The sequence below is a fragment of the Zingiber officinale genome, chromosome 4A, assembly GCF_018446385.1.
Source record: "Zingiber officinale cultivar Zhangliang chromosome 4A, Zo_v1.1, whole genome shotgun sequence".
Taxonomy (NCBI): domain Eukaryota; kingdom Viridiplantae; phylum Streptophyta; class Magnoliopsida; order Zingiberales; family Zingiberaceae; genus Zingiber; species Zingiber officinale.
The window spans coordinates 18855879-18882741 of NC_055992.1; the positions used below are offsets into that span (position 1 = coordinate 18855879).

The following is a 26863-nucleotide window of genomic DNA, read 5'->3' on the forward strand; positions in this document are numbered from 1 at the left end:
CTTTCCTCTTGCCAACATGTGATCCTTCTTAATCCACTTGGACTTTCATTTACCTAACAACAGTTAGAACTTGCCTTGCCAACTTATGGTTCTCCTTGACCTACTTGGACTTCTTTTTGCCTAACTATAGTTAGAACTTTTCTTTGTCAACATGCGGTCTTCTTTGATCCACTTGGACTTTACCTTGTCTAACCTCCAGTTAGGACTTTACCCTTGCCTAACCCTTGAGTTAGGACTTTATTTTGCCTAACCTCCAGTTAAGACTTTACCCTTACCTATCTCTCGAGTTAGGAATTTTTCTTACCTAAGTTCTTGTTAGGATTTTACCCTTGCATAACCCTCAAGTTATAACTTGTCAGTCAAGTATCCGGTCCTCCATGATCTAGTTGACTTTCCTCTCATATATTATCCAAACATATTGTCCAAACATCGAAACTCAAACTCGAATCCATTTGATCTTAATCAAATTAGTCAATCTTGACCGAGGAATGATTGCACCAACAATCTCCCAACAAAAAGATGGATAGAGGAATTTCAAATTTATCTAATTTTATACCAATTGTAACGAGTGAAATTATGTTAATTTCTATGTAATTGATCTACTTTATTTAAGTAGATTTTAATAAGTTGGTATATTCATGGGTGTTTACTTTAATAAATCTTAGAGTTAATTCTCAACGAGTGCAAAATATCTTCATTACAAAAATATTCTAGTTTATTGATGGAATTTTTCGTCGAACTTCCATCGGTATATTGGGTTACCAACAAAGTTCCGATGGAAACTCGTTTGTCGAGAGATGATTTGTCGGAAACGATTTTCTCGACGGAATTTACACTTCCGTCATTAAAATTTCTGATGGAATACATATTCTACAGTTCAGATCTCCTAGTCTACAATTTCTGGTCCCCTCCTGTGGTGCCTACACACTTTGGATGTCATTTTTTTAAATTAAATTCATCCAATAAAAGTGAAAATCTAAAATGTCTCAATTCCGTACATAAATTATGATTTGTTTTTGTATTTTTTACCTTATAAACATATTTAATGAGTTTTTTTTCTTTTTCAGGGATCAAAGTACATTCTAAAAATATTTGTCGACAGAAACAATGTCTCTATCGGTATACACTACCAAAAATATTATTTAAACAACTAGCATTTTTTGACGGAAACACTGTTTTTGTCGGTAATTACCAATAGAATAGTTATTTCCTTTGATAATTACCAACGAAAATAGAACATTCCTTTGGTAATTACTAATGGAAACTATGTTTCCGTTGATACCTGATATACAGAATTACATACGAAAATCATTATTCCATCGGTAGCTACCTACGAAAACCACTATTCCGTCGATAATTATCGACGAAAACCACTATTTTGCCGGTATTACCAATGGAAATAGTGGTTTCCATCAACAAATATCGATAAATAGTGATGATATGGAATAGGGGAATACCGACGGAAACAGTGTTTCCACAAGTACTCCATCGGTAAAAAAAATTAAAAATAAACATTTTGTATTCAGGATCTACCATGTTTACAATTTACATATATATATAAAATCATCACAAGCGATGACATTTCATACATACAAACATCACATTTTACAATCTATACATACTATCACATTTTACACATCCTAACAATCCATACATACAAATGAGCACAATTTTAACAATTCATACATTCTAACAATTCATATATCACAAACATAAATAAACTTGTACAAACAAATAGTCTTGTGGATAGAAACAAATAAAAACAAATACAATCTAAACAATACACAAACACAATAATAAAAACAAAATACAAACATAATAATAAAAAAAATATTCATATCTAAATCCAAATGTGCAGAATCAAATATATAAATCTATACCATAATAGAAAATACTTCAAATAATACTAGTAATATAAAATCCTGCAAAAAGTCAAATACAATAAATTATGATTAGATTGATGTATAATTCAAGATTTTGCATATATATATATATATATATATATATATATATATATATATATATATATATATATATATGTATATATATATATATGTATGTATGTATGTATGTATAACTAATTTTACATGTAATAAAAAAGATACTTGGATAGAAAGTAAATGATGATGATCATAATGAATATGTAAATTAAATAAGAAATTCTGAAACATATAGTAATATAATATTTAGAAATGATCAGATTAGATTATCAAAACTAAATATATTTTGCATGATTTATGCATGATAAATAAAAAATTAAGTTGTAATTGAACAAACCTTAAAAAAAGTTAATCATCACGGTCCGATGGGTCTTAAATCTCCTATAACTCAAAACTATATGGTGTTTGTGTGTGGGAGAAATTAGCCATGACCTCTCGTATATGGGCAAAGAGAGCTTCATTATCCGTGTCACATTAGGGCCTCCTCTAATCCTCCTCGGCTCACCTCTACTCCTTAACGACCCTCCATTGATCCAGAGTGGTCATCCTCTCTTCCATTGGCTTCAATTGAGTGCACAGTTCTTCATTTTCGCATCTTAAACACTGCATCTCAATAGAAGGAGAGGAATTAGCATGACCACTAGGAGTCCTCAAACAATTAAATGCAACTTTGGCCTAAGAGCCAAGGGCATAGAGGGTGGAATTTTTTGTCCTTCCACTGACAATATCATAATATATCTCATTTAGCACATCAGTAGATAGAGGTTGTGACCCCCCCCCGCCCCATGATGATGGCTAAGATACCTGAGTCACTCTATTTGTCATTTGATCCTGTGTGGAAAAGTATAATATGATTAATATCTAATTTGATCACAATTACTAAAGTTAATCAAGATAGAAATGAACAAATATAATAAAATTAATAATCTTATGTGTAGGGCCCAGGATCGAGAATCGACAAATGTTCAATCTTTGTGGGTCTTAAGAAAAACCTCCATATATGTGGACTGTTGGGAAAGATCACGCTCTTGCATACACAAATAATTTGGGACAAAATTATATAAGTTTGGTAATAAATATAAAATTTGTTACAAAGTATAACTTTAAATTAAACTCACCAGATCCATGACATGCTCAACAATAGATTTGGATCCTGACGTATGTCGAATGGTTCCAGTGCTTGGGCCACTTGCTCTATATTTCTATTTGATCGAGCATTTTCAGCATTTTCTTGCCACCTTTCTGCAGCCTAGGTGATTGCCCATGCACTCCATATCGCCTTAGAAACATACGTTGGCCTACTTCCCTTCTTTCTTATGTAGTACATAAGGTGTCTATAAAGTTTGACACAGTAATTATTTCATGTAACTTTAAATTATTCTTCTTTCCCTTCTTCCCATGTATATATTTTCTGTAATTATAAGTTAAAAAGTTACTATATGAAAGGATAAATATATTATGGAAAATCAAGTATATTAAATTTACTTACTACGAATTCATTATAATAAAATATCTTCATCTCATAGTCTATATGCCTCCATGTAGTACTAGAAGTGCATACTCACTCTTTAAATTTTCCTGTGATATAAGACACAACGTGGTGGTCATCAGGAATAAATTTGCAAAAAAATATTAAGGTATGAAAATTATTAAAGTAATATATGAAATTGAATTACTATTAACAAAAAATAGTTATGAGTCTCCGACAACTTTAAGAGCCTTGTAGTCATGGGGTGCTACTGCCTATTGCTTTGCCATAATAATATCTGTAAAATAATATTATAATATAACATACTAATGCTAATATTTAATCATCATTAACCTACAACACAACATGCTAATGCTAATACAACATGTTGATGCTAATGCAAAATAACATTACAACACAACATGCTAATATAAAATAATATGGAAACATAATTTACTTGATGAACAATAATGTTAATATTTAATCATCATTAACATCTGGCTAATCAACATTAACAGTTTCTAAGTCCTCAGCGCTAGACTCTGTTAGTATAAATTCATCCTCACCGTTAGACATCTCTCCATCATCTATCTCCTCGTAAGTGATATTAACTGTTAGTATTAGCCCTAGTACCAATTATTAGATGATTGTAAAGGGCTCATTTTATATCATATATCATTATTTATAAAAGGAAAAGGTGGTTATTATTTTATTTCAGTTGAGTGTCGATTGAATAAATATAATAATGTCCTTGGGTAGTAGACTCTTATCTACAGTATATCAATTGGTTGAATTGAAAGTGAGATATTGTAGAGAACACTACTCTTAACTATTCCTAGTCGAGCATTAATATACAAGGACAATATTAATGCGTTGAGACTAGCATGTAGGTATACAGATGACTTGATCTCACAAGTCATGGATATGAGATATCAGGTTGACACATGGGTATATATTAGAGAATATATACTGAATGACCCACCATGAGAATGTTTCATGGATCGTCGTATGAGTGTCATAGACATTCTCATGTGAATATTGGTATGAATAGTCCTTAGACCTGAAGTCACTACGGTTCCCTACATAAGGAGTTATATACTTTGGTATCATCAAACGTCACCCGTAAGAAGGTGGACTATAAAGTCGATCACTGGGTATGCAATGAATTATGCGGAGGGATGTGAGTGATGTAGATGGGATCTATCCCTTTCATATGACGAAAGCGATATCTGTGGACCCCTTGATTAGTAGGACACAAGAAAGCATGGTCATGCGCAAATGAGTCAATATGAGATATTGAGATTATTTAATTGAGTGTGTCTACTTGGAGATCAAGAAACACAAAGATTGATAAGAGGATGACATGGTCTATGCCTCATTGATCAATCTAGATATCAAGGATAGAAGGATTAAGTCATACAACATGATAGCCATGGAAAGGTTAGGTCGGATCACGACTTTCTCGTCACTTGGGTAGCAATGATGCCTTGTTAAATGTCACTCATTCTTATGTATCGCAAATGTTGATTTGGATACATTATCAACGTTACGAGAGCCTACAGGGTCACACACAAAGAACAAGTAGATATGGAGATAGGTATTTTAGTTTGACTAAAATACAAAGGATATTAAGAATAATGGGTAAATTCAAAGTGTTGGTGTCATCTTAGTGGTGATTGACACTAGTGCTAGTGGAAGATTGTTAGTAATTAGCCCTAAGAGTCAATCATGAGATGATTAGGCTTTTTGGATTAATCATTGAGTTAGATTTGAATGAACCCACTCATTGGATTAAGTGTAATCTGAATTAGACTCATTGAGTTAGACTCAAATAGATCCAATTGTTGGATTGAGTCGAATTGCATGGGAATCAATGGGTTAGACTCATTGGGTGAACTTGAGTTCACCAAGGAAGTTGAATGGTCAAAATTCAACCATTGGATTGAATGGTTGATTTTGAGCCATTGGATTAGAAGATGAAAGGGTGGAGACTCTTGGTATTCCATGGGATGGCTATAAATATCATTTGGATGATATTTTTCATAAGATTTTCATCACTTGAGAAGGTGAAAGGTCTCTTTGCTTCTTCTTCTTCCTCCTTTCCTTGCTTGGCCGAACACACCCTTGAAGGTTGCTAGCATAACCTTATGTGTTCTTCTCAATCTTGTTGAGTTTGTGAGACAAATGAAGGCAAGGCTTGTTCGTGTGGATACCGTAGAGGCGCGAATGCTTGATCGTGCTGTGATCCGAGCTATCAGGAGATCGTGAGCACGCTTCAAAGGTATAACTCTATCATGTCTTTAGATCTAACTTAGTATAAGATTATGTTTCCCTTCACATGGATCTTCTGGAGGAAATAGGTTTTTTTCCACTGCGCGTTTACATGTTTAGCAGCCTATTTCCTTACATTAACATCTACAAGTAATTGAGATGTGGATTGGAGTTGTGAATCAACTGAATATCTCTCCACTTTATCATTCTAAAATGCATCATGATTTTGAGCAGTGATGGTGTTCAACATTTTTATAGTCAATCAAGGCTTCATTCGACTAACAGACAGCTATTCACTACATCTTCTTCTCTTTATAAGATATTCAAGATATAAAACGTGACCTGCTTATACCTCAAAAATAAAAGGTTCAAACTTGTTGAACCTTTTGTTTGCATTGACTTAAACTAAATTATAGTTTGGATGTATTCTGGTACTTGTTCTTGGGGCATACTATGAATATTTGAATAGCACACACATTTTTATAGGTAATGCAGGATATTCAACCTCTATGATTTTCTCAAGTCTATCAAAGTAACCAAACTGAGTGTTATTATTGTCCATAGATGCTTGATGCAAACACCATAATTATAGCTTAACCTCTATGAATCTCGTTGTGCCACATAAAATTTGAGTCAATTAACATAGTAAACAAAGTAGACTTTTATTTTACAAAGGAGTTCTGATGCAAGATTCATTATCCTATCATCTTACACGTTTGATATTCTACGGTCTTTTACTTATTAAAAATAGTAGATATTAGGACACTTCTTAATACACACAAACTTAAAAAATTGATAAATTTTCTAACTTAAATATATTTGAAACCATAATATAAATTCGACCTCTAACTTTTCAGCTACCTCACTTGTACTCATTGATAGAATTTGTAGATATATTTATTGTTCGTACAAGATGGGAAAGAAGATAATTTTAAGACAATTGGGATATTAAGCAAACAAATTTAAAGGGAGAATAAATGTTTGATTAGATAAATCAACTTACTTTATATATGGTTTGACCTCATCATAGTATAAGAGTATATCTATGTTCTTGAAGCATGATATTCTTCTTGAGTTAAGAATCTAGAAATAGATGCACCCATTGACTTACCAAGAAACTTGAAAATAGAAAGTATCAATGAGTTTATCGATTGAGTATCATTAGAATTCTAAGGCACTTGTGATGTCTAGTTTTCACATTATTAGCAAAATAATATGAGCAGACAGAAGATGCTTCTTCAACCAGATAAGTATTACATATTGACCTCTCAACTCTTGCTTTGTTACGAATATTATTCTTTAATTTTCTCAAAAATCATTCAAATGGGTGCATCCATTTGTACTATATAAGACTAGATATTTATACCTCATATGGTAAATGTACTGGTAGATGTTCTATTGACTCAAAAAAATTGGGTGGAAATATGCACTCTAGCTTACATAGTATGAGAGGAATGTTTGTTTCTAGCCAAAACATATTATCCATCATAATACACCTTGCTGTCAAATCTCTTAAAAATAGACTCAATTCCGTGAGTACTTGTCAAACATTGTGAGGAAGTAAATTATGGAAAACTACTAGAATAAGTTTTTACATGAATACATGATAGTCATGACTCTTCATTCCAAATATCTTTAACCTATTCATATGCATACGCCGAGCTATATTTGAGGCATGCCCATATGAGAATTTTATTTTTTCAACCAACTATATAAATCTTGCTTACCATATTTGTTCAATGTATAACAAGTCTTTGGAAATTTATTGGTTATTTCATTTTGATGCAACTCTGGTATGTTTACTAGTTCTTTTAATTATATTTCTCACGTGATTTTACAGTATTGAAGATATTATCGAAGAAATTTTTCTTAACATTCATGACATCTAAATTATGTTCAATGAGTAGATACTTCTAATAAGGAAGCTCCCAAAAAATACTTCTTTTCTTCCAACCACACTTGCATATCCAAACAATGTATTTACTTATCTCATCAGAACTAGGTTGAGATACTAGTAGAACTCCAGAACTATCTATTTGTTCAATGATTTCTTCACTTGAAATATGGACTATTGGAGGAGGTTTTCTTACTACAATATTCTTTAGAATTTTTTTTATTTCACCTGAAAGAGTGATCAACAGGTAAAAATTTGTAGTGATTATCAAACTAAGATACTTTTCCATTGCAAGGTAATGAAAATGCATCAGAATCTGTCACATAGTGTGGACATGCTAATTTATCAGTTGTGCTCCATCCCGACAACATTAAGTATGCTGGAAAATCACTGATCGTCTATAATAATGCAATATACAATCTAAAATTAGTTTTATTTGCAATACCATAAGTGACTCACCCTAGATTTCATAATTTATTCAAGTCAGCAATTAGAAGTTACAAGAAAATATCTATCTTTTCTTTAGGATTGTTGGACCAGGAATAAGTACAATAAAGAACATAAATTCATCTTTCATGCACATCCATGGTAGTAAATTATACGATGTTAATATAACTAGTCAAGATGAATATTACTGTACCGATTGACCAAATGCTAAAATTCATCTGTAGAAAGTCTCAATCTCACATTATGTGGTTCCATTGCAAAGAAAGGAAATACAGTATCAAGATGTTTCATAAAGGGAAAACACAAGGATAACATATAATACCTCCTTCGTGTTGGTTGGTCCAAGGAAGATCGTACCGGTTCCATTGTATAAAAATTTTGTACAAGTGTCGAACCTTTCCTAACAACCTATTGTGTTCTTTAGAAATTAAATTCGGAATCGCAAACGGAACTTAACATTATTGATTCCAAATTTAACTTATCTGTTCTTAATGGTTTAGACTTGAATCGTAAGCGGAACATAACACTATTGATCCAAATCTACCTATGTTACAAATTCAATTAAATATTTATTTCAGAAATTGGCTCCCAGGTCAAACATGGCGAGGTACATTACCTTCTTGGGTATGGGATCATCCACCACTGCCTCGACAAAGCCTCTTAACGAAATTCAATATTTAATTTCCTAAAATAACATTAGGTTTAACCAAAAAGAACAATCGAATCACAAATTCGAAAAATAACAAAAAAACACAAACTCGAATATCTAATCCGAAAATCTAGAATCATATGCCTCTTGTGTTTGGAATTTATACAAAGAAAAACTAGTATAATGTGGAAAATAATTACTAATTATACCTTTCTTTGTATGCAATGACCTCTTGATCTTCTACCTTATTCCTCTTCTTATCTCGGGCATTATGTGGGCAACGATCTACCGAGATGAGAACCACCCAAGCCCTTCTTTTTCCTCACAAAGTTTCGGCCACCAAGACTCCTCCAAGGATGTAGAGGTTTGGCCACCACCACCAAGCTCCAAGGGATGTAAGAAACAAAGTCTCCTTTCTCTCCTTCTTTTCCTAGCTAAAATCGGCCACCAACAAGAGCTCCAAGAGAGGGATGAAACCGGCCACTAAAGAAGAAGAGAAGAGGAGAAGAAGAAGCTCTAGGGTCGGCCACCACCAAGGAAGAGAGGGAGGAAAATAGAATAGAGTTAGCACCCATAAAGGCTCCTCTATCTTCTCTTTTATATTCCTTGGTCTTGACAAATAAGAAAATTTAAATAAAAACTTCCTTAATTCCTTTGCCATGAAAAGGAAAATTTAATTAATTAAAACCAAATTCCTTTTCTTAAAACATACGGTCGGCCACCTTAAGAGCTTCCACAATAGGCAAGTTTTAAACAAAATTAAAACTTCCTTATTTGTTTCCGGAAATTTTAAAAATAAAATTTCTCTAATAATTTATCCCTTCATGGTTGGTTATAAAAGGAAATATATAAATTAAAATTTCTCTATTAAAATATATGGATGATTTCCAAAAAGGAAAGTTATCTTTAAAATTAAAATCTCCTTACAATCTACAAATAAGGAAAGATATCAAATCTTTTCTTAATATTTTGTAGAAACTTATGAAAGGAAATATTTAATTTTAAACTCTCTTTTTAAATCATGAACATGGTTACAAAAAAGGAAAGTTTTATCAAAATTAAAATCTTCCTTACAATCTACAAATAAGGAAAGATATCAAATCTTTTCTTAATCTTTTGTAGAAAGCTATAAAAGCAAAGATTTAAATTTTAAACTCTCTTTTAAAACCATTGAATCCACATAAAAAAAAATTTTAAAAATAAAACCCTTTTAATTTTATTGTGGCCGACCACCTAAGCTTGGACTCAAGCTAGGGTCGGCCACCACTTGGTTCATCCAAGGATTAACTTGGCTGGCCCCTTGCTTGGGCTCCAAGCAAGGCTTGGTCGGCCACCTTAGGATGGGTATAAAGGTGGGTATAATACTTTATAAATAAGATGCTACAATAGGGACCGAGAGGAGGAATTAATTTTGGTCTTCAGATGAAATTAAGTTTCCCGTGTTCGCCCTGAACACCCAACTTAATTTCACCAATAATAATTCATACCACTAAAGAATTATTATTGAACTACCGCACCAATCCCAAATTACGTTTTGGGCCCCTTCTTATATTATGAGTGTATTAATCTCTCTGTGTTTAAGATGTCGAATGTCCACTAATTAAATGAGTTACTGACGACTCACTTTAATTAATTTCTTAGTCCAAGAGTAGTACCACTTAACCTTATCGTCATGTCGGACTAAGTCCACCTGCAGGGTTTAACATGACAATCCTTATGAGCTCCTCTTGGGGATATTATCGACCTAGATTACTAGGACACAGTTTCCTTCTATAATCAACAACACACACTATAAGTAGAATCATTTCCCAACTTATCGGGCCTATTAATTTATCGAGCTAGATCTCACCCTTTGATAAGTCAAAGAAATAAATATTAAATATATATGTTTGTTATTATATTAGGATTAAGAGCACACACTTCCATAATAACTAAGGTCTTATTCTTTTATTAAGTCAGTATAAAAAGAACTTACCTTAAATGGTCCTACTCAATATACTTAGAGTGTACTAGTGTAATTTATTAGTCAAGATAAACTAATACCTAATTACACTACGACTATTCCAACGATTTGTTCCTTTCCATCTTAGTCGTGAGCTACTGTTTATAATTCATAAAGAACCGATATCATAATCTTCTGTGTGTGACACCACACACCATATTAGCTACTGTTTATAATTAATTAAACAACTACATTTAACATATAAATGTAGATATTGACCAATATGATTCTTATTTCTAAGTAAATGTTTATACAAAAAGCTAGGCTTTTAGTATACATTCCAACACTTCATCCTCATGTTCATGATGTTACATCATGTAGCAAACTGTAGCGGCAGATGCATATAAACACTGAAGTTTAACAGTTAATGGAAAGTAATACATCACTTTCCAAGAAATATTTTTCTTCTTCCCTAGAATGCGAGTATGATGCTTACAACGAGGGTAAGTACAAATTTTAAATTCAATCAGATTGTTGTCTTGATTCCAAAATATCATACACTTGTTTATATAATAATAAATCTTCTCTATAGGCAAACCTAAACTTCTAATCAATTTCTTTTATACTATAAAAATTATTAGTCATTATGTTATCATTAAGAAGTAACTCTAACATCAATTGACATATGACGTCGTAACATCTTTCTGAAAAATGATATTCTGATTTCATATTCAATAATCTATAGTTGGGAATGATCAGAGGGAATGTCTTCTCACACTTCTCTCTTACTAGCCTTTAACATTTCATATAATTACTGATATTCAGGTGTTAGTATTTTATAATAATCAACTGTAACATTCATCGCATCGTGAACCACTATTTGCATTGTAATATCATAAGTTGATTATTCAGGCACAGTAAAAGTTGTGTTAGATGACGAACCACCAGAAGGCCAAGATTGGTTCATACAAATAAGACACTTTGTGATAGTAACAATTATAGTAATTTGATACAAAATTATTTCTACATATATGTACTTTCACAGTATTCTCATCACGGAAGGCTTTATTTTTACATTTCATATAATTACACGAACACCGTAACTTAGCACTATTCATATATTTTGGATGACTCTTAGCAAAATTCATAAACTCTTCAACTTCAGTAGTAAAATCATCTCTAATAAATCCATTTTCTAATCGATTATACATCCAAGCTTTATTGATAGATATTGTCACCTAATGAGAAGACAATTTAAAATACTACTAAACTTATACAATTTGATTTAAGCTTAAATTAAGCAATCAAACATAATATAATGTGTGTAATTTCCATGTAACAACCTAATAGGTTAGATCAGACAAAATGTTTACTTTCTATTGAACATTTAACTTAGTGAGCCAAAAGAAATTTAGATTATTTTTTCATATATTAAACTTGTAGTATCTATCAACCTAAATCACAAAAAACTTAAATTTCATATTAGACAAATAACAAATAATGTTATCTTTTAGGCTCCAACCAAAAGATAATAGACTCTAAAATTAACATAAATATAAATATACAAACACTAAAATCACCAAATGACTATTTCAAGTTATATATCAAAATACTAACTTAACTTACATCTAAATTCAATCATGTAAAATAACACATATTACTATTTATTAAATTATACCCGAATAAGAGTAGTCTAGCTAGAGAAGATCAGCAAATGCAGTATACTATAAAAAAAATTAGCAAAAATTAATCACAAACAAACATAACAAAAGAGTATGCGGTGAATCGAACATGTAGCCATGAGCTTGCGATAGGGCAAACTCGATTAAGTGGCATGTTGATCTTGCGGCCAGCTGCGCTGTCAACTGGCGACCGACCAAGCAGTCGGCTGCGAGCTGACGACTGGCGATGTTGCCAGCAGCTAATACAAGCGTCGACCACTTGCTGGAGGCCAGCACAGCCACCGGCCGCATGCTGACAGCTGGTAAAATCGCCAGCTCAAGGCTAGCGACCTAAAAAGCTATCAACCGCATGCTAGAGGCCGGAAATGACGCCAACCGCGTGCTAGAGGTCGAAAATGCTGCAACTGCATGCTAGCGGCCGACGAAGATCGGGAAGGGTAGAAAAGGACTTAGGAAGGAGAAAACTTACCCGAAGATCATTAAAGAGGAGAGCACGCATCGGAGTTGCCAGAGATCAGAAAAATGAGTGTGCGAGGAGGAGAAGGGTGTGCCCTAATCTTATTTTCGGGATTCTTGACAGAATCTAATTTCCGTCAGGAATTCCTGACAGAATTTAAATTTCGTCATGAATCCCGAAACAATATTATCGATGGAGTTAGAATTCTTTCAGTAATCCCATTTTTCCCCGTAATTAATAAAATTACCGACGGAAGTTGAATTCCATCGGTAATATCGAAATTATACCGATGGAATAATATTTCATGGATAAACTTGATTATTTTTGTAGTGAGCTTGTTGAGTGTCTAATCTCCTCATATAAAGAGTCGTTGCTCTACGATAAGATGTTCCTTTTGTGATTTATCTGCTTATATTTTATTGCGAGACCGATGGTTCGGATGAGTGAGATTATGATAGAATTAGGTCAATTTATAGTACAATGATCTTTTGATTTTTTAATATATATATATATAATCCTCTAATAATTTTTTTAAAAAATACTAGTTTGTTTTTGTTTCTAAGATAAAATTCTCACAGGTCTCGTTAGGGGCACTTGATACTTTTAAATTTTTCAAAAGGTGTTTAATCCCCAAATATCCTCTTCTTTGAGCTCTTCCTAATCATCCTTTCTGGCGTTGTAAGCTTTCCCTTTCATGTCACCAAAAGGTGATTTGTTCATATCAAGTGTCCATGTTAATCCATCTTTAGATCAAATAAATCATGAATGACTAATAGTCATTAGTACATGTGACAAGGTATAAGAAGAGATATGCTCGGATATTCTGAATTTCGACTCCAAGACTTCATATGATAATATTCTATGTTTTAATCATCGCACCTTCCCAAAAAAATTATAAGTTTTCCGTTTCATGCTTGGTTTTGAAATTGAAATGACAATGACAATGGCAATGGCTTCCTTTACTTCTCATTCATCAGAGCTTTCGCAACTTTGACCACCATGGACGTCAAACTCATTTGAACGACGATTCTGCCCCATGTGAGCTTTAGTGAACTAAAGCGCAGGGAGGGTATTTTAGATATTTCCTGAGTCGCATTCTAAATAATTAAAAAAGTCTGAGATGCACCACAGAAATAAAAAAATAAAAAAATCTTTGCAATTTTGCCATAAATTATTCCAATCACATGTTTATTGCTTTCATTTTGTTTAGAATTTATATGGTCTACCGATTGAGTTTTGTTTTTAAATTTTAAAAATTATTTGAATCCATTAAACTAATTTTTTGTTAAATAATAAAAAACCAAATTAAGTTTTTAATTATTTAATAAATAGACCAGTTAATTATTTAAACCCTAAAGAAATTATCAACTATTCGATATAGTAAAAATCCAGTAGACCAGTTGAAATGGGAAAGAATTAGTCTGGTCCAGAGTTCATGGAAAACTTAAAACAAAGCAAAATAAATATCATCAACAATCAAAGTAGACAAATAATGGAGTCTAGAAGAGAGGAAGAGATGTTCCTCGAGATCATCCAATCACCTTCAACACAAAACTTATCACACTGTACAAGAATACTACCGATTTTTCAAGACAAAAGGTCTATGTTTTAAAATAAAAAATATTTTAAAAAATAGCACGGATTTCATTTCATTTCATCGAAGAGGGGGAAGGCTAGACTTGTTCATGGTTGGTGGCTGCCGCCGGAGCGGTCCGCGGCTCCACCCGTACCACCGAGGACTTGAGCATGAAACCTCCGCCGCCGCCGGGACTGCCGTTTTGCGTTATGGAGTCGTCGTCGTGGTAGACGTAGGCGAAGCCGCCGTGTCGAGTGAGGTCCATGCCAGCCATCTCGTCCTCGCCGGAGATGCGGAGGAGGCCGAATTTGTGAAGGGCGTAGAAGAGCGGGCCCATGGTGGCGCTAACCCACCCGACGATGACCAGGATCTGCACGACGTGGGCCGCGAGCAGGCGGCCGCCTCCGCCCATGAAGAGCCCGTAGGGACGTCCCGGCCGCCCTGGGTACACCTCGTTCACGTACCTCTCCCTCGCGAAGAGCGCCGTGAAGATGATTCCCCAGGCGCCGCAGCCGCCGTGGAGCTGCGCGGCCTCAAGGGGATCGTCGAACTTAAGCGCCGCCGCGAGCTTGTTTAGGCCGATGAGGACCCAGGCGGAGACGAAGCCGCAGATGATGGCGGCCCAGGGGTCGACCACCGAGCATCCGGAAGTGATGGCGGCGAATCCGCCGAGGAGGCCGTTGCAGACGTCGGTCACGTTCCAGTGTCCTGTCTGGAGGCGCTTCCCGAAGAGAGTGGTGAGCGCGGCCGTGCAGCCGGCGAGGGTGGTAGTGACGGCGGTGCGTCCGACAGCGGACCACTGGCCGTGGAGGGAGCCGCTAGGACCGTATGTCTTGAAGATGACGTTGAAGGAGCCAGGGTTGAAGCCGTACCAGCCGAACCAGAGGAGGAACGTGCCGAGGACCACTAGAGTGGCGGAGTGTCCGCGGAGGGCCACCGAGCGGCCACCGTGATCGAAACGCCCGATGCGCGGGCCCTCGATGAGGGCACCCCACAGCCCCGCGATCCCCCCTACCATGTGCACCACCCCCGACCCGGCAAAGTCGATCACTCCCGACTTGAACAGGAGCGACTCCCCGGAGTTCCGCGCCGCCGCAGCCCATCCGTCGCCCGACCAAAACCTAATCGATTCCACATCAACACCATCAGGAATCGAATCGATCGCCAAAGCCAAAGTTATCATACTCGAAAACGAAATCCTTTCGACCCGCAAGCAAAACGAAACTCAAACCTCGATACCATCAATCAGGAACAGAGCAAAAGCAGAGAGAGATGTGTGTTTGAGATATCAAGATGCTAGCTAGGGATCGCGTACCAGTGAGAGACGACGGGGTAGACGAAACCGGTGAGAAAGGATGAGTAGATGAGGTAGGCAACGAACTGGGTGCGCTCGGCGATGGAGCCGGAGGTGATGCCGGCGGCGGCGATGGCGAAGGCCCACTGGTAGAGGAAGTTAGAGTAATCGAAGCCGGGCTCCGGCACCTCCTTGAGGCCAAAGAAGTGCTTCCCGATGAAGCCGTTGGAGGGCCCGCCGAAGGCGAAGGCGAAACCGAAGAGGTAGTAGAATAGGCCGCCGGCGGCCGCGTCCAGCACGTTGGTGAGCATGATGTTCATGGTGTTCTTGGCCCGCACCGATCCGGCGCAGAGCATGGCGAAGCCGAGCTGCATCGAGAAGACGAGGTAGGCGGAGAAGAGGAGGTAGGTGGTGTCGATGGCGTATCCGGCGTCGGCGAACTGGTTGCAGATGTAGTCGGCGGCGGCGGAGGAGTTGGCGCTGCTGCCAAGGAGCAGAGCCAGATCTGAAGAAGAGCACGACATCTCCGTTGGCTCGACCACGCTCTCCTCTGACTTCGCCGAGCTTCCAATGGAGGGCGAAGGGCGGGGAGCTAGTGGAGTCGATTTTATAGCCGAGTCCAAGCGACAAAAAGCAAGGCCACAATAATTTTAACTTCCTATATAATTTTAATTTTTGTGGAATATTGCACGGACGACCTTACAAAATTTGTAATTAAGTATTAGATCCAAAAAAAATATATTTTTTTTTAAAAAAAATAAATATCAATTGATATAGCAATAAAGAGACGATCCGTACCTAGAAAAATATATCGATTCTCAGCTAAAAAAAATACGAATTGTATTAATTCAAAATTTGTTTATTATATGAGATCCTAATCTAAAAAATTTGATAATACGACTTATTCTTTATAACATAATAATTTTTAATAAAATCTTAAATTTTTAAATAAATTCTAATTGACTTTAAAAAACTAAATATTTTTTTTTAAAAAATAAACTAATTATAAAAATTAAAGAGCTAAATAACTTTTAATGAAATTAAATTCTTAACTATGTTAAAATTGATTTAACTTAATTAAGATTACTACACACATAAAAAAAAAATTATATAAAAAATACTCTATTAATTTAGTTAAATTATTTTAAACTTCAACTTAATTAAAATTATTTTAAAGTTGATGTAGCAACTATGATATAACTTGAATTGATTTTTATTAATTTTAAAGTGATTTTATTTTTTTTAAATAATAAAATTTGAATAATTTTGATAAGGTGATAAAGAATATTTTTAAATATTAATATTTTATATATAATAATTTTGATCAACTTAAATTTTTTAAAAATAAAAAAATTATTTACTTTAATATATTCCTTTTGTTTTTCTCAAAAGTAAAGATATTATGCATAAATATATAGGCATAGGTAATTAATGCTTTCAATATAAATATAAATATAAATATAAATTAATATTAATAAATTATCATTTTTTATAAATTATAAGTAAAATAGACTACAGTTTATAAAAAATTCTATTTTATTAATTAAAGATGAAAATATCAACTTTTTATAAATATATTTAAAATTAATTATAAATTGTAATTTTTACAAGGATATATATATATATATATATACATATATATATACTTTACAGAAAAATTAAGATCAGAATTCATCGGCTTACAAACTTTAAATACGAATTTAGATTTTGGGTTTTTAAAAGATACATCTTTAATTATCTATATTCTGTACGTATAGAAATTAATTTTAAAAACTATATAGCAATTCTAAAATTTTAAATAATTATAATATACACCTTAGACATAGGCATCTAAAATATTTTAAAGCTATTAATTCTAAGATTAAGATGCATCAATCAAATTAAATTGTACTACAATACTAGTTAGATGATCTTAAGGGTGTAATCGAGTCGAGCCGAGCTGAATTCTTGGATGTTTGAGTTTGGCTTGTTTATAATTGATCCGAGCTCGAGTTTTATTTAACGAATATATTCATGACTCACGAGCTTATTCGAACTTTTATCGATCCTAAACGAGTTTAATAAATATAAATTATAAATTTAAATATTCATTAAAAATTAAATTATATATTTTAAAAAAATTATAATATTCTTGTTAAAATTTTTAATTTTATTCTAATAAATAAATTTAATATGTTTGTCTATGTTTTTCATAAGTAGAGTATAAATTAATATCAAAAGTATTATTTTTTTTATTGAAAAGTTGATTCATCATGTTCACGAGCTGACGAGCCGAATATTGTGAAACTTAAGCTGGGTTTGTTCATCTTAACGAGCCTCATTAAACGAGGTCAAACGAGCTTTTATTGAATCGAGCTTCGAATAGCTCACGAGCGACTTGACTAATTTACATCCCTAGATGATCTAATGGTTATAGTAGATTAGTCAACTAATTATAAAATCTAGATGACTCAAGTAACTATTGACAGATTGAAATTGAGGCAAATAGAGGAACCAATCGATTTGTTGATGGGTGGAACCATTTGACTAATTAACGACAGATCAACTTAACAATAAGTGAAAATTAAAGTGGCATCGATGAAGATTATATAAAAGAAGCAAGGTAGCGCCCAGGTAGACGTTTGAACGTTGATAGAATAGTGATTGGTGAGGTCATATCACTTCATAGCTAGTTATTATATTGTTGATGTTGTAAGAGATGTCTTTATCTTTGAAAGTTAGACATGTATAAGGAAGAAAGATAGTAGACTTTTCAAAAATGACTCACCGATAAAATAGAATTAATAATGTTTGTTTTTTATGCTATTATATTAATTCTTGACCTCGCTAAACTTGTAACAAGAGTATCATTAATTTTTAACAGTAGATATATTAATCACTATTTATCCCTTGTCATCTATGTCCATCCTAACAACAATTAGGAATAGGTTTTATTTAAGTCATGACATTTCGTATAAAGACAATTTTTATAAGGTTTTTTTATAGTAAATTAATATAAATATTTTTTATTTAGAATATTTATGTTGATATAGAGCTAATAATGAAGCTTGTAGATGTCAGAAAAAAATCATATGCCATTTGAACTGATTGTTTGCTTTTGCATCGACGTCTATTCTTTTGGAAAATTAAAATGTTTAGTTAAATATATATAAGAAATATCCTTATAATTATATTAATTTTATTATCCGGAATCCAAAAGCCACGGAACATGTGTATGGTAGGTTTAGGTGCCTTCCAAAGTGGGCCAATGGAACCTCGCCTTCAGCTCTTCCCTTCCACACATTACCACATCATTTTATCTTATTATTTACTAGAGAACAGCGAATTAATATTCTTGTCATTTTTAAAGAGATCTTTTAAAAAAAGATATTAAAACGACTCCCCCCAGTCCATCCACACCTATTGTACATTTTATTTTCAAAAACGGTACACAACTATAATAGCTATGAGATTTAGATGATGTTTGATTTTCACCTAGAAATCGGAATGAGAATGAGTATTATAATTAATATTGTGGAATATGAATGGGTATGAGATTGTGTATCATTCTTAAAAATAATGTTTGGTTAGTTGAATATTTTCAATCGGAATGAACCTAAATTTTTTTTTTTACCCTTAGAGAAAAATAAGAGAAAAAAATTAGATGGAAGAGAAAATTGAATGTGAGAGAAATATATAATAAAAGAGAAAGTGTGATGAGAGAGAAAATGAGGAGAGAAAGAGCATGATACGAGAGATTGAGAATAGAAAAAGTATGATGAGAGAGAAGATGTCTTGAGAGAGAAAGAGTGATGAGAAAAATAAAGAGAGAGAAAGTGTGATGAGAGAAAATGAGAGATTGAGGAGAGAAAGTATGATGAGAAAATGTGATGGGAAAAAATAAAGAGAGAGAAAGTGTGATGAAAGAAAATGAGGAGAGAGAGTGTGATGGAAGAGAATGAAGAAAGAGAAAGTGTGATGAGAGAAAATGTAGAGAGAGTATGGTAAGAGAAATTGAGGAGAGAGAAAGAATGATGAGAGAAAAAGTTTGATAAAAATTGAAGAGAGAAAATGATGTGAGAGAAAGTGTGTGATGAGAGAGAATATAGAGAGAAATTGGTAGAGAATATATGATGAGAGAGAATGATGAGAGAGAGTGTGATGGAATAGAATGAAGAGAGAAAAAGTGCGATGAGATAAAATATGGAGAGAGAGAGAGTATGGTAAGAGAGACTGAGGAGAGAGAAAGTATGATGAGAGAGAAAGTATGATGGAAAAAATGAGGAGAGAATGAAGAGAAAGAAAATAATGAGAGAGTATGTGATGAGAGAGAATATAGAGAAAAAATGTTAGAGAATGCATGAGGAGAGAGAAAGTATCTTAAGAGAGAAAATGTGATGCTAGAATGAGAAGAGAGAAAAGTATGATGAGAGAGAACAAGGAGAGGGAGTGAAATGAAAAAAAATTGAACAAATATACTAAGGATATTTTCGTCCAAAACTTAATTCTTATTCCTATTCCATCAAAACCCAAGGGAGGACGTGGATTTCATCTATACCCAAGTTTTTGGGTTTCATTCCAAAATCTTGATTTCATTCCCATCAACCAAATACAAAGTTTGGGAATGAATTTATTCCCTCATTTCCAAACCTTTAAATCAAACGCCACCTTATAGTATTTATCATATCTAAATTGTTAGCTTATAATATTAACTAGTATGATCAGAAATAAATTATCTATATTATAGTAATTATGATTAGTAATTGTTATAATATGATGGTGATATGTGTTGATAAAATAATGTTCATATTATAAGAGTTATGAAATATAATTGAGACAATACAATATTATTCTTATTATTGATTAAAATTGAGCAAAGATAGAGATGAGTGTTGGGAATATAATCAAAATTTCATATTGAAAAGTGTTGAAATATAATTAAAGTTTCACATTAACAATATATGAAAAGATCATGTATTTAAAAGATAAAAGATATCTTCATTAGTATGAAAATTTTTGGATAAAGTTCAAAAATAAATCCACTAGGACTTAGATCCAAAGTGCATAATATCATATTATTATGGAAATATATAAATTCTTTTGGTCTTACCATATGATATCAGAGACATAATGTAAATTGAGTTAAATGGATGGAATAGTGACCTTGAACAAAGGAAATGGGAGCTCTCAAAGGAGTAACTCTAAGCGAAAAATCCAAGCAAATCAAGAGTGAAACGGATGTTTGGCGGAAATACTGAAGAAGTAAACCTATTCTTTATTTAAAGGGAGAATTGTTAAAAATATAATTAAAATATCATATTATAAATATATAAAAAGATCATGAATTTAAAAGAAAGAAGATATCAAATTTTTGATAGTCTGAAAATAAATTTATAAAAACTTAAATTTAAAGTGGCCAATACTCTTATATAAAAAAAGACATTTTTTTAATGTATTTTCTCCCTTTTCATTTGCATGTAGTTTACCCTTAATCCCGTCTATATATTTTATTTTTCAATCAGCATAAAATTAAATAATGATAGTAAAAAATGATACGCTCATCCATAGTATCTCCATAAGCCTGTCTCTAGGTCAACAAGCAAGATGTATAAAATTAAACGAGATGCATAGGTTGGCTTCACATGTGCAGCACATGAAGCCTCTGTTGCCTTTCATAATCAATTAATCATTGTCTACCTTAAAAATAGGAAGAGTACTGATGATACACATTGCCAATGGTGCAACAAAAAAACATGTTCTCTTGAGGAGAAATGTTAAAACATTTTTTTTTTTTTTTGTCTTTTTCCATTTCTATTTTGCTTTTCTTCTTCTATCACAATCTCTATGATTGATCTTTAAAAAAAAATAGGCTAGTAAATTTGTCTATTGGAAGAGGTGACTATATTCTGAATATATTCAACCTCTTCAGATGAGTTCTCCATAGTTATGAGATGTAAAAGGAGACAAATAATTAAAAATGTTTTCTTTTTGAAAGTTTACATATCAAATGACCAATGAAATTAACTAAATAATACTACAAATTTATAAACCTACAATCTTTTCATCTCTAAAACCAATGAACTAAAAGAACTGGAAAGAGACATCAGCACTTCAATTCCATTTCTCCTTCCTTTCCTGTGCTAGTTAACTAGAATATGTAATAAAGTTTTCTTCCTGGAATATATTATTGGGACTGCAACTATAAAGATGATGCAAACTTTGACTTATGCAATAATTTTTTTTTAATATAATAGTGTAGTTATCTGTCATATCATCAAAATAATCCACTTTACAACTGGAGGAGATTAATGAATGAGATTTGAATCCCCTGAATCTTCTGATTCAATATATATATTTGGATTTGAATTTTTTAGTACTATAATTATTTTAGATTTCTTTTTATATAAAAGAAACTTTGAAAGATTCTAAATAGTGTTAAGTGTGTTGCTGTCATATTCACATTTTTGTGAATTAGTGTCGACTATTTTATTGTATCGAAGAAGGTTAATTTAAACTGAAAACATAATGCTACATATCGTTAAGTGTGTTAACTTCTGTCTATCATTACAATTTACAGATGAAGATTTAACCGTGTGATTAAGAAATGAAGTCCTTTTATTATGGAGGCATCAATCTTATCCACAGGAGATTTCATATGGCGAGTTAAACCTCTGTTTCATTGAGATCAGTATATTGATGAATTAGCTGTTTTGATATCATTAAGTGCTGTCGTGTCATTCTCAAACTCAATAAGTGCAGTTGTCTTATTTGACAAAACATAAAATAAATAGAGTCGATTCCTTCGTACTCATGAGGCATTGATTATGTCAGGAGCAAAAGTCAACTACAGCTTTCTAAAGTTTATGCCTTGTGATGATTTCCAGATCAATTATTTACAGAATTTCACTAGCCTTTCTGTCTTTGATCATAAATTATTGATGTAATGGGCTTTATGTTTGGCAGAGAGACGTAGCTCTTAGAGTTAATTCCCAACCGATGTAGTCTCGTTAGATGTCTAATCTCTTCTATATAAAAGGTCGTTGTACTCAGATAAATATTCCTACAATTATCTTCTTCTATAGAGTATGAGACCATCCTGAAAAGATTGCTAAGGGCATGACTTCCCTTCAATAAATTATTAATGTAGCTCATTGAAAATCTTGCTGACGAACTTGAGTTGGAGAGGGAATGACACAAAGCTCGAACAAGAACAATAAATAAGAATTGAATCTAAGACGTGTAAATATTTTTCTTAAATAGCTTATTGTCTTCATTATCTTGCTAGACTGGATTATAATGGACAATCTCTTTTAGAATATAATGGATTCTCAAACAAAAAAATAGTAACTTCTTTGGTTGTTTGTATAAGAATGTAGAGTCATTATAGTTAGTTTAATCTAGCCAAGAGCATTTATTTATAAAATTCTTATACTTAACAACCATTGTTCCAACATTCAAACATCAAACAATCACATTAAATACAACTATTTACTCAAAATTAGAATTTGTATTTTCTTTTTTCCTTTTTAGAAATAGTGCAACGCTGCAGTGCTGTACTGAAAACTTGTTCTATGAATATTACAATATTTCAAAGCTGATTTCAATTTCATCGTTATTGACCAGCCTTTGGATCGCTGCATCCTAACCGGCTACTCCTTAGTAAGGTTACAGCATGACTTCCAACGCTCCAGCATGCTAGTGTAACTTTTAAACTTGTTTTGATGACTAATCCTGTCCAGAAGTTGAGTCGGATAAAGACAGGTTTTGTTATACCGGAAGTTGACGAAAAGTCGATGAAGGGTTGAATCTACCGAGTACCTCCCTGGAAAGGTTCGCACGGGCGGCCGGCGGAGAGAGATGACCAGGACGATGACGCTGTCGCTCTGCGCACATTCAGACGAGTCCACCAGTCGTTAGAGACTAGAAACCAGGGAAAAAGTCTCCGGGTCATGCCCTCCGACACTCAAGTCAGGTACTTTTTCCCCAGAAATCACAGAGAAAGGACGAAAAGTAAAGACTAGTGAGAAAATGATGAGTGAGCGTACCTGCGTAAGGGACAAAGCCTCCCTTTTTATACTGCAACGGAAGTTTCTGGGTCTGACGAGTGTCAGGGAATGTCGGATGTCAGGCTTTGTTTGGCGGTGGATGACAGGTGGCACCTTTTCATAGGCTGGTGATGGAATCAAAAGGGTTAATGAGCCCTAACTGTGAGAATATCCCCTGACATGCTGATTATTCTCTGACATTCCCTGACAAGCGGTTACGATTCCTTGACTTGTTTGTCTTATAGCGTCTGGACGACGAGTCTGTAGTTCGAGATCTGTACCCCGACCTGCTTCTATCTGCTATTATCCCTAGCTAGCACTTCCTGACCTGCACGCTAGGTCTGTGTCCAGACCTGCCTATATACCTATTATCCTTGGCTAGTACGTTCTGACCTGTTCGACCGGCTCTGTATTCTGACCTGCTTTTATCTGTTATTATCCATGGCTTGTTCATCCCAACCTGCACGCCAGGTCTATGCCCAGACCTGCTTCTATCTGTTATTATCCATAACTTGTTCGTCCTGACCTGCCCGCCAGGTCTGTGTCCAGACCCGCTTCTATCATTATCAATGGCTTATTCGTCTCAACCTACACGCCAGGTCTATGCCTAGACCTGCTTCTATCTGTTATTATCCATGGCTTGTGCGTCCCGTCCTGCACGCCAGGTCTGTGTCCAGACCTGCTTCTATCTGTTATTATCCATGGCTTGTTCCGACCTGCACGCCAGGTCTATGCCCAGACCTGCTTCTATCTGTTATTATCCATGACTTGTGCATCTCGACCTGCACTCTAGGTCTGTGTCCAGACCTGCTTCTATCTGTTATTATCCATGGTTTGTTCGTCCCGACTTGCACGCCAGGTCTATGCCCAGACCTACTTCTATCTGTTATTATCCATGGCTTGTGCGTCCCGACCTGCACGCCAGGTCTGTGTCCAGACCTGCTTATATCTGCTATTATCCATGACTAGTACTCCCGACCTGGTCCGTGGGTCAGATCCTTGACCGCTATCAGGGCTAGTCCTTGTCCGGCATACAATCCCATCTTTTGATCGTCCCATTTGCCGAGACTTCGACCCTGTCCATGTAAGCTCGACTTTTGACCTCCTTGACTTTCACGTTATCTTGATTTCTGACCGGCCACGGAGGCTTGACTTCTGACCTTCTTGACCTCCAGGTCATCTTGATTTTTGATCGGCCACGGAGACTTGACTTCTGACCTTCCGGACCTCCAGGTCAGCTTGACTTCTGACCCTCTTGTGGCCTTGACTCATGACCACATCATCTTATCGACCCCACAAACATACGTCGTATCACAAACCTCCCCGTCAAATCTAGTCGAAGGAGGTTCTAGTCTGACTGACTAGACCCCAATCTTTGTGTTACCTGACCTGGTTCCCACGTCCTTTGCTGACCTGTCTTTCATCCGTATTCTGCAAAATTTCCCTCCATCTTGGGAGATGAACGATCTCCTTCTGAACTTATGAGGACTCCTCAACTTTTGGACGCACTTTCTTCCTATAAATGTTATGCTGTTTTCCGAGTACCGCCTCAAGTTCTGAGGAAATCCCTTCACCTTCTCCTTCCATATAAAAGATCTGAACGTCCAATGCTTCCAGCTATCCTCTTGTTAACACAATACCTTGTTTCCATGGAACCTACCACAGAACCTAGCAAACTTGCTTCTTTGCTTCGATAGACTTCCTATCTGTTGGAGTTATCAGCTCAAAAAAAAGAAGCTTCGCTCCAACAAATTGCCACTCTGACGGAGTTGTTGGCTCAAAAGGAAGGCATCCTACAGGAAATGACCGCGAGCAGAGACCTTCAAGCTTCCCTTACTCATGAGATGGAGAGCCTCTGGTCGGCCGGCCGCCAAATCCAGAACCCGAGCCGAAATCGCTCTTAAACATAAAGCTCAATCGGACTTTTAGAGTCAGGGGCAGTATATTATTTATTTGAAGAGGAAGCATGAAGATGAAGTGGTTCTTTTGAAAGAGGAAGGATGGATCAAAGATGACACAATTGGGCAATTGAAGCATACCATCGACCTTATTACAGAAGATCTAATTAAGGTCCGAGCTCATATGACTAAGCAGGATCAAGCTTCTGGTTCTGGTAGCCATGTAAATCCTTAAAGAATGTACCTCTGATTTTAACGGAATAAACGTTGTTTTTTGCCTTCCCCTCTTATTGTAGCCATACACTTTGTTTCGGGTATCATCATGTTTTTATAGAACACCTGTGTCTGTCTAATATTTCTAACAAAAATAATAGTAATAAAAGTAGCTTGCTTACCCAATGTTACCTCATACCATATGAACTTTTGACCAAAGTCAATGAGCCATTTGAGGATATGCCTGCGAGATTCCCTATTTAACCAGAACCTTTGAATACTGCTTATTGACCAGCCGGACGCGATAACTTAGCTTGCGGCATGGTGTGTCGGCGAATATAAGACATACTGACCGAGAAAATCATTGTCCGACCGAGAAGGTCGTTGGTCGTGAGAGCCCTGCTCACTTATAACTCGCACCAGGGCGAGAGTCTGGGACAACCGACCGGGGAGGTCGTTGGGCGTGAGAGCCTTGCTCACTTATAACTCGCGCTGGGGCGAGAGTCTGGGACAGCCGAACGGGAAGGTCGTTGGGCGTGAGAGTCTTGCTCACTTATAACTCGCACTGGGGCGAGAGTCTGGGACAGCTGACCAGGAAGGTCGTTGGGCGTGAGAGCCTTGCTCACTTATAACTCGCACTGGGGCGAGAGTCTGGGACAGCCGACCGGGAAGGTCGTTGGGCGTGAGAGCCTTGCTCACTTATAACTCGCACTGGGGCGAGAGTCTGGGACAGCCGACCGGGAAGGTCGTTGGGCGTGAGAGCCTTGCTCACTTATAACTCGCACTGGGGCGAGAGTCTGGGACAGCCGACCAGGAAGGTCGTTGGGCGTGAGAGCCTTGCTCACTTATAACTCGTACTGGGGCGAGAGTCTGGGCCGGGACAGCCGACCGGGAAGGTCATTGGGCATGAGAGCCTTGCTCACTTATAACTCGCACTGGGGCGAGAGTCTGGGACAGCCGACCGGGAAGGTCGTTGGGCGTGAGAGCCTTGCTCACTTATAACTCGCACTGGGGCGAGAGTCTGGGACAGCCGACCGGGAAGGTGAATCCCCGACCTGGATAGATTCTGCCGACCTGGGATATATATTGCCGACCTGGGGGTAATCTC

The 26863-nt window shown here is 35.3% G+C and overlaps 1 protein-coding gene across 1 annotated transcript; it reads right to left on the reverse strand.

Annotated features, from left to right (window-relative positions):
• Positions 1-14243: 14243 nt before the first annotated feature.
• LOC121969660 (ammonium transporter 1 member 1-like) lies at positions 14244-16211 on the reverse strand. Its single transcript, XM_042519866.1, has 2 exons — positions 15642-16211; positions 14244-15447 (listed from the first exon to the last, which is right to left on the reverse strand). Exons 1-2 carry the CDS (start codon positions 16142-16144, stop codon positions 14424-14426), a joined length of 1527 nt encoding a protein of 508 aa, XP_042375800.1. The 5' UTR covers positions 16145-16211; the 3' UTR covers positions 14244-14423.
• Positions 16212-26863: the final 10652 nt, after the last annotated feature.